Source organism: Chiloscyllium plagiosum, unplaced genomic scaffold (genome assembly GCF_037043375.1).
Source record: "Chiloscyllium plagiosum isolate Xiang-an unplaced genomic scaffold, Cpla_swu_hap1 HiC_scaffold_26, whole genome shotgun sequence".
Classification (NCBI taxonomy): Eukaryota; Metazoa; Chordata; class Chondrichthyes; order Orectolobiformes; family Hemiscylliidae; genus Chiloscyllium; species Chiloscyllium plagiosum.
In genome coordinates, this window is record NW_028270164.1 from 21301980 (window position 1) to 21316200 (window position 14221).

A 14221-nucleotide genomic window follows, 5' to 3' on the forward strand; every position below is an offset into this window, starting at 1 on the left:
ATATAAAGCTTGTACTGTAAGCAGAAAAAAAGCTTGCATTTATTTTGGAAGTTTCGTAACCTTTAGTTATTGAAAAACACTTACAGCAATACAATGTAAATATTATCATAGCGGTATTGTGCAGAATGGTCAATTTAAATTCCACTGTCAGAAATGAACAGACCCAGCCTGTTTCAGATTTGATGATTGAGGGATAACGTTTTCCCAGAAGTTTATGAAGAGCTTCATTTTACTTCAAGACTCTACCATGGTTATTTTATGACCATCTGCATGCCATTCTTCAGAAACTGGGGCCTTGCACTGAAGTCTTCACTGATGTTGTAGTTCTCCCCACTGAAAGCAGCCTGGATTATATGCTAGGTTTTCAGACTGAGACTCGAATCCGCACTTTTCCTACATGAAGCAAGAGAGCTACCAGTGAACCAGGAAGTCTTGTAGAAACCTCAAGGTTTAAATTCCACTTCAGGGCTGGATGGTTATAGGAGGTGTTAGACATAGCCAGGCATCAATGTGTAAATCCTTCTGTTTAGTCAATGGCAAGTGGTAAGAGCAGGAGAATTTCTTGATCAGCCAAAACCCTGTAGTAGGTGCAGCACAAGAACCTCTCCACTTTAAAAGACTCTACATAGATGTTCTTATCATGACCAAGTATCATGCCTGTCTTGACAATCTCATGTCCCTAAGCCATGGCTGACTCTGTCTTAAAGAAGAGGTACTCATGGGTTTGGAGGCCAGTAGTGAGGAACAGTGGAGAAAAATGTTCTTTATGTCTTGGCAATTGTGCTATTGATTGAGACAAACACTGAGCAACAACAGGCAAAACTTGTTTAATTTCCAAACACAGACGTATATCCCCATTTAACGAGTCTAAAATATATGTGACAGAGTATTTCTCACTGACTGACTTTCATGTTTCCTCCATTTACGCAATGTGTATTTCTCATCCAAGAACAAAGAGGAAGATCTGTCCCATAAGTTAGTAAAAAAAAAGAATATTCTAACATGAATGCTTCAAGGATTTCCTTCATTTTTCAGAATGCACATGCAATGGACTGGGATTGCAACCTGACAGCAGCTGTAATCCCACCACAGGCCAGTGTAATTGTCTACCAAATGTGGTGGGTCCAAACTGCGACCGGTGTGCTGAAGGCTTCTGGAACTTGCGAAGAGGAATTGGCTGTGAGCCATGTCAGTGTGATTCCAGAAACTCTTACAGCCAGCGCTGTGACAAGGTACTGTATAACTTCCAGCGCACCACTAAAAATGCTGCTACGCATTTGAAATAAAGAAGTGCTTAAGCTGAATATCAATTGACTCATTCTTGTTGTTAATTACTTTAGTGATTTTTTTTATTCATTCAAGTGATTCTGTTTGTGCTGCCAAGCCAATATCTACAAAGTGTGGAAAAAAAATCAGAAGTGAACCATCAGAGATGATTTTCTAATGTTTTCTCATTGAGAGGGCTTGCAGATTTTGCTGATGCTATACCTTCAGACAGAAAAAAGAAAGACATGGCCTTAAACTCAGGGTTCATGACACATTGCATATTGAAGTATTATCAGAATGGTCATATTCTACTGTAAATGTAAAGTTAAGAAATATAATTTTGTACCAATATATTTCCATGGAATGTGTTTTGATATGATTCAGGAGATGTATGGTTCCTACTTGGGTATCCACCACCTATTGTACTCCATGCCTACCTGCCTATCTTCTTTTCCACCTATCCACTCCACCCTCCTCCCTGACCTATCACCTTCATCCCCTCCCCCACTCACCTATTGTACTCCATGCTACTTTCTCCCCACCCCCACCCTCCTCTAGCTTATCCCTCCACGCTTCAGGCTCTCTGCCTTTATTCCTGATGAAGGGCTTTTGCCCGAAACGTCGATTTTGCTGCTCCTCGGATGCTGTCTGACCTGCTGTGCTCTTCCAGCACCACTAATCCAAAATCTGGTTTCCAGCATCTGCAGTCATTGTTTTTACCTAGTTTTTACAGCATGTCTAAGATGTGATATAATTTGCATGTGTGACTCAGTTAGAGATTGGAAACAACTTGCATTTATATATCACCTTTAACATAGTAAAACATCGCAGAGTCTTGACAGGAACCTCACTTAACATAACCTGTCATTCTTGGATACGTCTATGCACTTGCATCCTAATAGTGCAGGTTAAAATCTATAGTTTGTTCTTGGGATTGAAAATGGTGTCCAAATCTTGAATGATTTTAAAAAAATCTTGCTGATATGTTCAGTTACCATATCACCATACACACATTGCTTACAATATGCCTCACTGAAATACTAAAAAGGTGCATGTTTTGCAGCTCTTCAAACAGCCATGGTGCAACAAATTACTGATGCATTACTATATTGTTTTGTCCAGGTTACAGGTCAGTGTCCATGTAAGACAGCAAATAGTGGAAGAACATGTGCAAGAGCAAATTTGGAAGAATGTCCAGATAACTATTACAGTTGGGGTACACAATGCGTACGTAAGTGTCTGAAGCATTTCCAAAAACACATATCTTTACCTTGATTGAACCCATCTTGGGACCTTTCTGTTAAATTGTCGGAAACCGTGGCTTAGATTTTCCAATGGCCAGGTGGTTATTTTTGCAGCATAAAGGGAAGTTGCACATCAGGCTCCTGTGAAAGGAAGTAGGGTTATGTGTGAATTGAAGCAAGTGTCACAAGACAGCTCCATTTCCTAAGTTTTGGCACAGACTTTAGAAACTGAAGCATAAGCAAGGAATGTCTTTGACAACAGAAGTGACTAAAATCAAAACGGAGAAGAAATCACTGTGAAGCTATAGCAGGATTGACTTTACTTTCTTGTACCATACCACATTGTAAGGAGTAAAATGTTAGCTCAAAATTAGTCTTCTCTTGAAAACATAGCACAGCACATTTTACAATTACCTATGGTGTAATGACAAAAGGTCATCTGATCAGAAGTGAATTAAAAGAAACGTGCAGAGCGCTGCTTTCACACAGTAAATTGTCAGCTAAGTATTCAACTTCAGTGACGGGACTTGCTATGCTTTGTTCTGGATCAGTAACTGTATTCTTACTTAATGATTCTAACTGGTTTATTCACAATAAAATATGTCACATCGAATGGGATTCTCTGTTCTCACTGATGATGAGGGTTGGAGGCTGGGAAGAGAAGGAAGTGTCTGAATATTTTGAAATCTATTCTAGAATCTTTTCCCTAAGAAGATGTTAGGCAGTAGAGTGTCTTACTGAACCCTGCTGTCTTCCCACCTCCACCAGAATTCTGTTCCAGGCAGGAAGGTCCGTGGTTGACTTTCCTGTCCAATTGGGCCCTTGAGTGACCAGTTAATTACCACTTAAGGACTTCACCTCAGTGCCAGTGGGAGATTACCTCATCTGTGGATGGGCCTGCCACCCTATGCAGGTCACTTCCCACCTCTAAGTGAGATGGGACCTCAGTCGAAGGCAATCAGCACCTTCTCAGGTACTAGAGAAGAGGAAAGGGGCTTCCTGATGACAGCCAACTTCCTGCCCTTGTTTCTGACCCATCTACCCTGCTGAACACTTCTTCATGAATCTCTTGCAGAACAAACTCAACCAAATGACTGAGCTGTGGCCTTGCTCCTTGCTGGCCATACCCCCCACCTGGTTGGCTTGTACTTCAACAGGCCTTCCTGAAAAGAGGCATTGTGATCTCTTGCCAGTTCCTCAGGTGATGGGCAAGACCCATGACACCACAACATGGTTTCACCAGTAATCTCCAAAACAAAGACAGAAGATGCTGGAAACATGCAGCATCGCTGGAGTAAGCTGTTATCTTAATGTTTCAAGTGTAACACTTCGATAGAATAGAAAAAAGAATTAATGGTGAATAGGATTTAGAAAGGAGGGGGGGAACATACATCCTGCTCTTTTTATACATGTGTATGTGTGGAGCCAACTTTAAAGGGAACTAGGTGATGGTAAAATGGCTGATGTGATATTAATATGAGACAATGAAAAGAAAGATACACAGAGTCAATCAATATCAAAACAAATATAGAAAGAGGTGGGGCTGATAAAGTGAAACAGGATCCATCTGTCTGGGAAGAGAGACAGAACAAGTAAACATAGGCAGATTACTCTGCTCGGACAATGACCGAGTGGAAAGTATACATACATATACCACACCCCTCACTCCCACACTCTAGAAACATTAATGTACCCTTCCCAGGATTGGGTGCGGCTAAGAAAATAACTTCTAGGTAATATCTGAAAATTCAGGTTTACATTTTCTATTCATCAACCCTTTCAAACTTCTCCCCACCTTGTCTTATTCTCCCCTCCACTTCACTATTCTAAGTCTTCACAATTGTAATTGATCACAGAATGCATTGTGAAAATTCATCCCAGTACCTCAGAAAAATCATTTTAACTATTTATTTTATTCCCGTTATTTTTTGTTCTCATAACTAAATCTCTCTCTCTCATTTCTGAAGTTATGTGCCTACAATAGGGAAACTGGTCTAGTCAGATTCAAACACAATTTAAAGGAAGCTGTTTGTGCTCCTACAATGTTGGAAATCTTTCTCTGATGCTTTGTCTTTAACTAGAGAAGAGCTCCATGTAATGGTTTGATTGAGAGCAACAGTTAAGACATGGATTCTACAATTAATAGGAATTATTAGTAAAATTATGTCACTCTCCTTATTCTGTGCTGATATTTTGCTCATTACAATTTATTACAAAACCCCAATTTGAAATGCCTAATCCATCAGATGTTTGCAGGAGTTTTTCTCAACAAAAACCATGCAGTCTCACGCCAACCTCCTGCTTTCTCACCACACCACCTAATGTTCTCTTTTTCACCCAGCCCTTTAATTTTTAACTCCCCTGCTGTCTCTTTAGCAACATTAACAAATCACCCTCCATATATAGGCAGGCATAACAACATGCAAGGGTGCTAACAGAAATATACCTTCTGATAAATTTCTTGATATTACTAAACCATTTCCCAACTCGGACCTCCTAAAAAAGGTAGAAATTAAGGTGGAACTATCAGCATCTACAAGTCTTCCATTGTTGGAAATTAAGTCAAACCTTGTTCTGGTCTTGATTATGTTACAATTATGTTATTAACATTGGTGCCATGTGATGATAGTTGGATGCACTAATTCAATTCTCTTTGAAACTTACTGTCCTGACAGGGTGCAATTGTGATGAAAGAGGTACCGTGACTGGCGGATGTGACAAGAGTACAGGACGATGCCTGTGTCGTCCAGGTGTTACAGGGGTACTCTGTAACGAGTGCAAGCAGCTTCGTGGATATTGCTCTGACTTTCCAAAGTGCAACCAGTGTCACCCATGTTTCCAGATTGTGGATAATCAAATAAGCACATTGAACATTCGACACAATGCCCTGGTAAACACAAAGCTGCCGGCTCAAGGGGGAAATGATTATGATTCTGAGATAGGTGGCCTCACTAACAAACTGCAGCAAGTTCAAGCAATCATTAGCAATCCAGCTGTGACAGACAACACGATCACAGATGTGTACAACAACTACAATCGGCTCAGGTAGGGTGCATTGAGTCTCATTTCATTGTCATTGCATATTGTCAAGCTTAACAATCACAGCAACAGTTACACTTCAAATTATAACATAGTATAAAATCTAAGTCTCACTTCCTATGCAGGACTTTAATTTTCACCTTGTTGCCCTACTCCATGTGTGCCTTTTATTATGTTTATGCCTCATCCTGGCAGAAGCGGGTTATTTATCACTATGTTCATCAGTGCCTGAATTAGCAGGATATGAGTTCAAGCATTCACTACTAAGACTTGAGCACATGACCGAGGCTGACACTTGAGTGCAGTGCTGAGGAAGTGCTACAATATCAGAAATTCAGTTTTTCTGTTAAGGCTTTGAATCAAGGACTCAAGGAAAATTTAGTGTGAAATCTGCAGACCTTTTAAGTGAAACCACTCAAACTATCTGGTTACGACTGGTCTCTCAGAAAAAGTTGTGAAAAAGTTTGCATCAGCAGATTTGGAAATCATTCAACTGTATCCAAAGTCCATTGTAAAGAAGCTACATAGTTAAATAGTTGAGATGGGGGTTTTCTCTGGACTTGAGTATGTGTTGGGAATCTCGTCAACATGTTGTTTTGATGGATATTTTAGATCTTGCTGATTGTCTTCTATATTTAGATAGTTAGGTTTGATCCTTTTATTTCTTCACAGAATCCCTACAGTGTGAAAGCAGGCCATTCAGCCCAACAAGTCTACACTGACCCTCTGAAAAGCATCCCACCCAGACTCATCCACCTGACCCTATCCCTGTATTTCCCATGGCTAACCCACCTAACCTACATTTCCCTGGACATTATAGGGTAATTTAGCATGGCCAATCCACATAACCTGTGCATCTTTGGATTGTGGGAGGAAACCAGTGGACTCAGAGGAAGCCCACGCAGACACAGAGAGAACATGCAAACTTCACACAGACAGACAGTCACCCTAATTGAACCCAGATTCCTGGCACTGTGAGATAACAGTTTTAATTGTGCTGCTCTTTTGTGTAATAAACTTCTATTGTTAATGAAAATCTGTATTCACATGTGAATATGTCTCAGTGACTAACTACTACATTAACTAACAAAGCAAAAGAATAAATCTATGATCCATAAAGCCAGATTTCACTCTGGGATCTGACTTGTCCAATAGTACCATCAGCTGGGATCAAAGCAATCATAACAGTGATTACAGTTTCAAATTATAACATCGTACATAAATACATTAACAGATTCAGGCATGGCAAGACATACAGAAATAATAAATCTATTCTGGACCTATGTATCCCCAGAGTGTCATGTTACAAGCTTTTCCTGTGGCAAAAGTAGAGTCAGAGAGGTCGACAATATAGAAAAAGGGCCTTTCACCCATCCTGTCGATGCTGGTCAAAAGCATCCACCTAACTTTTCCAATCCTATTTTCTAGTACTTGCCCCATAGCCTGTGTACCTTGACATTATAACTGTACATCTAAATACTTCTTAAATTTGGGGGTTTCTGCCTCTGCCAACATTACAGGCTGTGAGTTCCAGATGCCCACCACCCTTTGGGTGAAAAAAATCTCCTCTAAAGATCTGAGTATATGCAATAACTTCACTGGGGTTTGAAGTTGTTCTTAAGATAGCCCAGGCATGCAGTTCCACTTTTCTGATAATAATCTGGTTTAAGCACAACTGAAGGATTTAGACTGAATCACTGATCTTAAAACCTGAATTTTAAAAAAAGCCTCTGTCTGGAGCATGAGGATGCAACAACACCAAGCTTCGTTGTATAATAATCCCAGTTTGATCTATGTCAAGATGTTCAATCTTTCGCTATAGCTGTATTACAAGTGAGATTGGAGCAAAAATTACAGATGTGGGAGCTCCATGATAATACATGTCAAGGTTCAGTAGGGTCCATGTATCGCTACTCCCCTGTTTGATGATGCTGTATTAAGTCAGAACCCTATTCCTCAGCCTGTTTTTTTCTATTTGGAAACAGGACAGAAGCTGACCAGATAAATTCTGACACCAATATTGTGGATCAAAGTTATCGTCTACGTACTGAAATGGATATCTTGAACAATAATGTAAAAAACATCAACAGTCAAATACAGAGCACACAAGAAAAAATTGACATTTTCATCAGTGAAGGCTCACAAGGCACTCAAGGTATTAAGTTCTGGAAGCTATGCTGTTGTTCTATTTTTGTAAATGCCCAGTTTTTCATCATTCATAATCTAAGAGCAGATATGTTTTAACCTAAAGTATCATTTAATGACAGTGGTATCCTTTGATGGTGAAGACCAGAGTGTGGAATAGACCAGGATGGTACATGGTAAAGGGTTACAGTTTATAAGGGAGCAGTGAACATGAGATAGCGAATGTCACGTTGGCAGTTCTCAATTAAAAGATTGAGGCAGGGTTCCAGATAAAGAGAGAAAACAGGAGCTAAGTAAAAAGTTAATCTCTGCTAATGGAGGATGCCCAGTCACAAAATGGGCACAGAGGCAATGATGATGGAAAAGCAGCTGAATGTGGTGCTCAGTTCAAAATTCATCGAAGTAAGTGCATAAGGGAATGGAGCTGAGCTCTTTGCTGAGGACAGATCATTCAGAATTGGAGTGGGAGTCGGGGTTTGGGGCGCTGGTTATGGTGGTGGAGGGGAAGGGTACTTGTTTTGGGGGCAGGAAGTTTGGTGGAAGTGGGGTGAAAGATCAGAGGGTCTTTTGAATAGGAAGCAAATGGTGAGATTAAAAGAATGGATGAGAACATAGGAATCCAGAAAGTTTTAGCTTAATCTCAGTTTGGGTTGAGTTAGATCATCTTTATTGCTGGCTAAGAAATATTGCTGAAAGTGAGATTCGACACAGTGACAAATTAGAGTCCAAACAAGGAAAAGGCTTTATTTGATCATATGCATACAGGGATACAGCTTGAGAGAGGCTGTTCAATGAACAAAAGTTTCTTTCCGTACTTAACCACTTTGCAGGATACTATATGATTACCTGACCATAATCTGTATCAGACAGTTACAACATTGATATGTCATTCAAGGGTTGAACCCGTTTCCAGTTAGGATAAATGCTTTCTATTCCAAGTCTAATTAACCTCCTGTTGTGCCCATTTCTAGTGACCATATCAATTAAAAATGCAAAGTGTTCCCATTTGTAATTGTTTCTCTGTGATATTAACAAGTGCCTACTTTTACATGCATTGCCATGATTATGTCCCTTTTTATAGCAAAATGGCTCCTGTCTCTTCTATGCACTGTTCTGGGTAATGCTTATGTTCAATGTATTTTGTTTCAACCCTTTAAACCTCAACCAAGTGTCACCCAATACTACCCTACTATATAATATCTACATGCCCATCTATATATTTATCTAGGGTTATTAATTTCTGAGGTAAAAACAATGACTGCAGATGCTGGAAACCAGATTCTGGATCAGTGGTGCTGGAAGAGCACAGCAATCAGGCAGCATCCGAGCCTAATGGGCACCCAAAAAAGTGATAACAAACCAGTCAGGTATTCTGCAGCAGGATGCTCAGGATGCAATGACTTATTGAGAAGATGTATGAAGATGGATGACAGGATTGGGCTATCCTTTTTATTGGTGTCGCCCAGATTAGAATAAAGCATAAATGGTCACATTAAAACTCATCTTGACAAGAGGCCACATGCCAGATATCAAAGAACAAATGGCATCTGTGAGACAAGAAAGACAGAACAGATGCTTGGAAAGGAATATTGTTTGCAGTTATTTAGTCTTGTGAGTCTGGATATTGCTGTGTTCGTATAATGCACCAAAGGGTTAGAAACGTTTCTCCGCCTAACATTAGGAGCTTTCAGTCTCAGTCACTGCGTCAGGAGGCACCTTTCAGTGAGATGAGGGAGAATTGAAGCAATATCCCTGCATCAGGATCTCTCTGCACCATAGTTCTGAGAGTAGAATGGTGCAGTATTGGCAGATTCCTGGGAATATGGTAGTTATTCCCCACAGGGTGGTGTGGATAGGAGCTTAAGTCTATGAGAAAAACTCACAAATGAGGGAATTTGATTCATAGAGTCATAGAGATGTACAGCATGGAAACAGACCCTTCGGTCCAATCTGTCCATGTTGACCAGGTATCCCAACCCAATCCAGTCCCAACTGCCAGCACCCGGCCCATATCCCTTTAAACCCTTCCTATTCATATACCCATCCAGATGCCTTTTAAATGTTACAATTGTCCTAGCCTCCATCACTTCCTCTGGCAGCCCATTCCACACATACATCACACTCTGTGTGAATAAGTTGCCCCTTAGGTCTCTTTTGTATCTTTCCCCTCTCACCCTAAATCTATGCCCTCTACTTCTGGACTTGCACACCCCAGGGAAAAGACCTTGTGCCCTCTAGTTCTGGACTTGCACACCCCAGGGAAAAGACCTTGTCTGTTTACCTATCCATGCCCCTCATGATGTTATAAACCTCTGTAAGGTCACCCCTCGGTCTCTGACGCTTTGTGGAAAACAGCCCTAGCCTACTCAACCTCTCCCTATAGCTCAAATCCTCCAACCCTGGCAACATCCTTGTAAATCTGAACTGAATCCTTTCAAGTTTCACAATATCCTTCTTATAGGAAGGACTAGAATTGCACGCAATATTCCAAAAGTGGCTTAACCAAAGTCCTGTATAGTGACAACGTGACCTCCCAACTCCTGTACTCAATACTCTGACCAATAAAGGAAAGCATAGCAAATGCCTTCTTCACTGTCCTATCTATCTGCGACTCCACTTTCAAGGAGCTATGAACTTGCACTCCAAGGTCTCTTTGTTCAGCAACGCTCCCTAGGACCTTACCATTAAGTGTATAAGTCCTGCTAAGATTTGCTTTCCCAAAATGCAGCACCTTGCATTTACCTAAATTGAACTCCATCTGGCACTCCTCAGCCCATTGGCCCATCTGGTCAAGATCCTGTTGTAATCTAAGGTAACTTTCTTCGCTGCTCACGGCACCTCCAATTTTGGCGTCATCTGCAAACTTACTAACTATACCTCTTAAGCTCACATCCAATTCATTGATATAAATGATGAAAAGTAGTAGACCCAGCACCGATCCCTGAAAAACAACCCTCCACCACCACCCTCTGTCTTCTACCTTTGAGCCAGTTCTGTATCCAAATGGCTAGTTCTCCCTGTATTTCATGAGATCTAACCTTGTTAACCAGTATCCCATGGGGAATCTTGTCGAATGCCTTACTGAAGTCCATATAGATCATGTCTATCACTCTGCCCTCATCAGTCCTCTTTGTTACTTCTTCAAAAAACTCAATCATTTGTGAGATACGATTTCCCATGCACAAAGCCATGTTGACTATCCCTAATTAGTCCTTACCTTTCCAAATACATATACATCCTGTCCCTCAGGATTCCCTCCAACAACTTGCCCACCACTGACAGCAGGCTCACTGGTCTATAGTTCCTGGCTTGTCCTTACCACCTTTCTTAAATAGTGGCACCACACTAGCCAACCTCCAGTGTTCCGGCACCTCATCTGTGACTATCGATGGTTCAAATATTTCAGCAAAGGGCCCAGCAACCATTTCCAAGAAACAATTCACCTTTCTTCTGAACAGTGACGCCTGAACACAGAATATCTATATTAATGATACTGATGATTTATATTTCCACCAGGTACTTTCAACAACATTCTTTCATCGTATCTACGGTCTGGAAAAGCAAAAGACAGGGTTGTTCGCGTGGAACCTACCATTCTTAAATCTAGAGAAGCACGGTTAACTGCAAACCAGCTTACTAAACATTTAAACACAGACAATAGGAATAACCTGGAGAAGCTGAAAGATGGTCTGAAATCTCCCAATATAAATCCTCTCATCAACAAAGTAAGTGGGCATTTTAATAGTAGAATATGTTAATTAGCACAAAGAGCATTTGGTAGCAGGTAGAATTTGCAGCTATAATAGTGCCATTATCTGTTCCATTCAGGTATATGAATATTTCAAAAAGCAATTGAATTGACATATTTGTATTTGTCCAGGAAAATGTTGACAATTTAGACAATGTAATTACATTCACAGTGCACAGGGCTTCTGACCATTTATTTTCTCAGTCAACTGTCATAACAGACACAACACAACATCTTTCAATATATTTCTCCTGTTATGTGGTTCACTTACACGTCATTTTACATCTGAACTTAAGAGCGACACCACTAAAGCATTCTGTTTGTGATTTGTTACTTTCAACCTTGATTACATTTGTTTAATTTGAAACTGAATGTCTAATTCTTCACAAGAGCTCCAATTTCCAAGAGCACAATGATACACAGTTCGAATGGGACAATACATCCATTCTAGGACAAGCCAAACAAAGACACGCATGAGAATTCCTAGAAGCATGGCATTCCAACCAAAACTCTATCAACAAACACATCGAGTTAGACCCCATCTACCACCCCCTGAGAAAAGGAACAGGAAGTGACTTCACCACAGGAAATAACATCACCGACCCTAAGAAGTCCAAACATATAAATAGAAAGCAGGAATTTTCAGCATTGCTTTGCATGAAGTCCACTGAGGATGTTACCTAGTAAGGTAACGAAATGTCTGGATATGAATCTTTCAGCTCAGTGAGCAAACCTACATCCAAAACACAGTAAAAGTATTATATCGTTCTAGAATTTTCAAAGAGTCCAACCTCCTGAGTTTCATCCACATGAAGAACCAGTGCTTAGTTTGGATGGAGTAATGTAAACATGACTTCATTATTTAGCCCTGGAAACATGAATGTAACTGCATCCAGTTCAATTAGTATGTAATTCAGAAATTATTGGCAGAAAGTTTATTCGTGTAGAGCATTAAATCGGAGCACAAGCACTTTGCTGAATTTTGCTTCTAGTTAATGAACCTCATGGAGGTGCAAACTTAGGTTCTTCATAACTTGTAACAATTCAAATATTGCAACCAGCCTACAGACTCATGCACCAGGAGCTGTGAAAATCTGAAAGATTTTCCTTTTAGAACATTGCAAAGCCTATTTTAAATAATCTTATTGTGAATGTGTTTGTTGTTGTTGAAGATTTATTACTAGTTTTATGATCTATGAACTATGATGATGCTTCTTCAGGTCTGTGGTGGATCTAGGGAGGAGCCTTGCACTCCAGAAAAGTGCCATGGTGACCTTTGTCCTGCAACATGCGAGGGTATCAACTGCCAGGGAACGCGTCATCTGGCTGAGAAAGCTATTGAAGATGCTGAGAGAGGAAGTACCTCCCTACCCGATATCTCCTACAGAATAACACAACTCACCAAACGGGTATCAATATTTTCTACAATATTCAGAACATATGAAATATTCTGTTATATAATATTTCCTTCATATATCTTTCAGAAGCAACATACAATTGTTTTCCTTAAAAGTTATTTCTGGTGGAATTGCAATTTTTGCTACTTTAATCAACAACTGAATTTTAAAACAACTGCAAATACTTAATACTCTGATTATTACTTGGTTATTTTCAACTGGCAAGGTCATGACACTGATACCAAATTGTGAAAGCATCGTTAGTGGAAAATGTGGATATAATTTAAGCCATGTTTATTTCCAGCTTGAAAATACCGACCAAAAAGCACAACAAATGAAAAACCACACTCTGCGTTTGACAAGTCAAATTGTCTCAGCCAAAGATCAGATGCACAACAACATTGCAGACATCAAGACCCTCATCAACACAATTAAAGATTTCCTAACATGTATGTAATCAGCATTCTAAACTCTTAATTATCACAGGTGAAAAAACACAGTAGCTTTCTGTTTAAAGGTAACAAACAGTGCATATGCAAAGTTGGGCTACAATCTCATTCACTGCACTCTATGCCCTTTCCTACTTCCATGAACTGATTGTACTGTCACAAAGCAAGAAGTAGAATATATTAAAACTAATAGAATGACCTGTCTAAAAGGTCTAACTGAACTGCATTGCATTAATAAACTTTCATGATTTGTAAAAGCTGCAATACAGTAAGAGTAAATAAACAGTACAATCAGTGCATGCTGTAATTCAATTACATTGGTGCTACAATGATGTAAGTGTTTCATATTGAAGATCAGCAAAACTGTTCTTTCCTGTTTAAGTATCACTGGGGGTCTGTTTTTCTCTTTCTCGAGTTCTTTGTGAGACGGTTACCTTTTCATCTTCAGTGCCTTACTTTTCACTTTCATAGACTCCAAATTGGATGAAGCAGTCATGTAGTAACAATGTGGTCTGCATTTATGTTTTGTCCCCACCATACACAATATTTGCTTCTTGTTCCAGGATAGCTAGCTGATCTTTTGAAGAAACATCACCAATAATCATAAGATCCTTAGTTTAGAGCCAGCAATATTTTTGTGCAAACACTTAATGCTATTGAGCATTTGATCAGCCAGTTCCTTTGATGGTTCAATAATGAGCACTTTTAAAGCTTTTGATAAACTTTAGTTTGGGCCCTTGAGCAGTTGTTTACCATCATGTTGTGGCTTTAAATTATGACCATCAATGACCTTGTCTAATGTTGTAGAGTCATCTACTGGAACATTTTAATTATTGTTCACTTAAGATAAATTTGGATGCAGCATTCTTTAAAACACAAGAGGCATGGAAGACTTGGTTCCTTAACTGGGTAAAAATGTCAATGGCATGCTGT

General features: G+C 39.8%; 1 protein-coding gene across 3 annotated transcripts in view; it reads left to right on the plus strand.

The window, feature by feature from the left end:
* Positions 1–14221, plus strand: part of lamb3 (laminin subunit beta 3) — a 50162-nt gene that overhangs the window by 24497 nt on the left and 11444 nt on the right. For all 3 annotated transcript variants that reach the window (XM_043716642.2, XM_087973552.1, XM_043716643.2), the window contains exons 11-17: positions 1036–1232; positions 2389–2497; positions 5186–5555; positions 7535–7704; positions 11211–11419; positions 12663–12851; positions 13144–13288. In XM_043716642.2, coding sequence (XP_043572577.2) covers positions 1036–1232; positions 2389–2497; positions 5186–5555; positions 7535–7704; positions 11211–11419; positions 12663–12851; positions 13144–13288 — 1389 coding nt within the window. The remainder of the gene's footprint in view (positions 1–1035; positions 1233–2388; positions 2498–5185; positions 5556–7534; positions 7705–11210; positions 11420–12662; positions 12852–13143; positions 13289–14221) is intronic.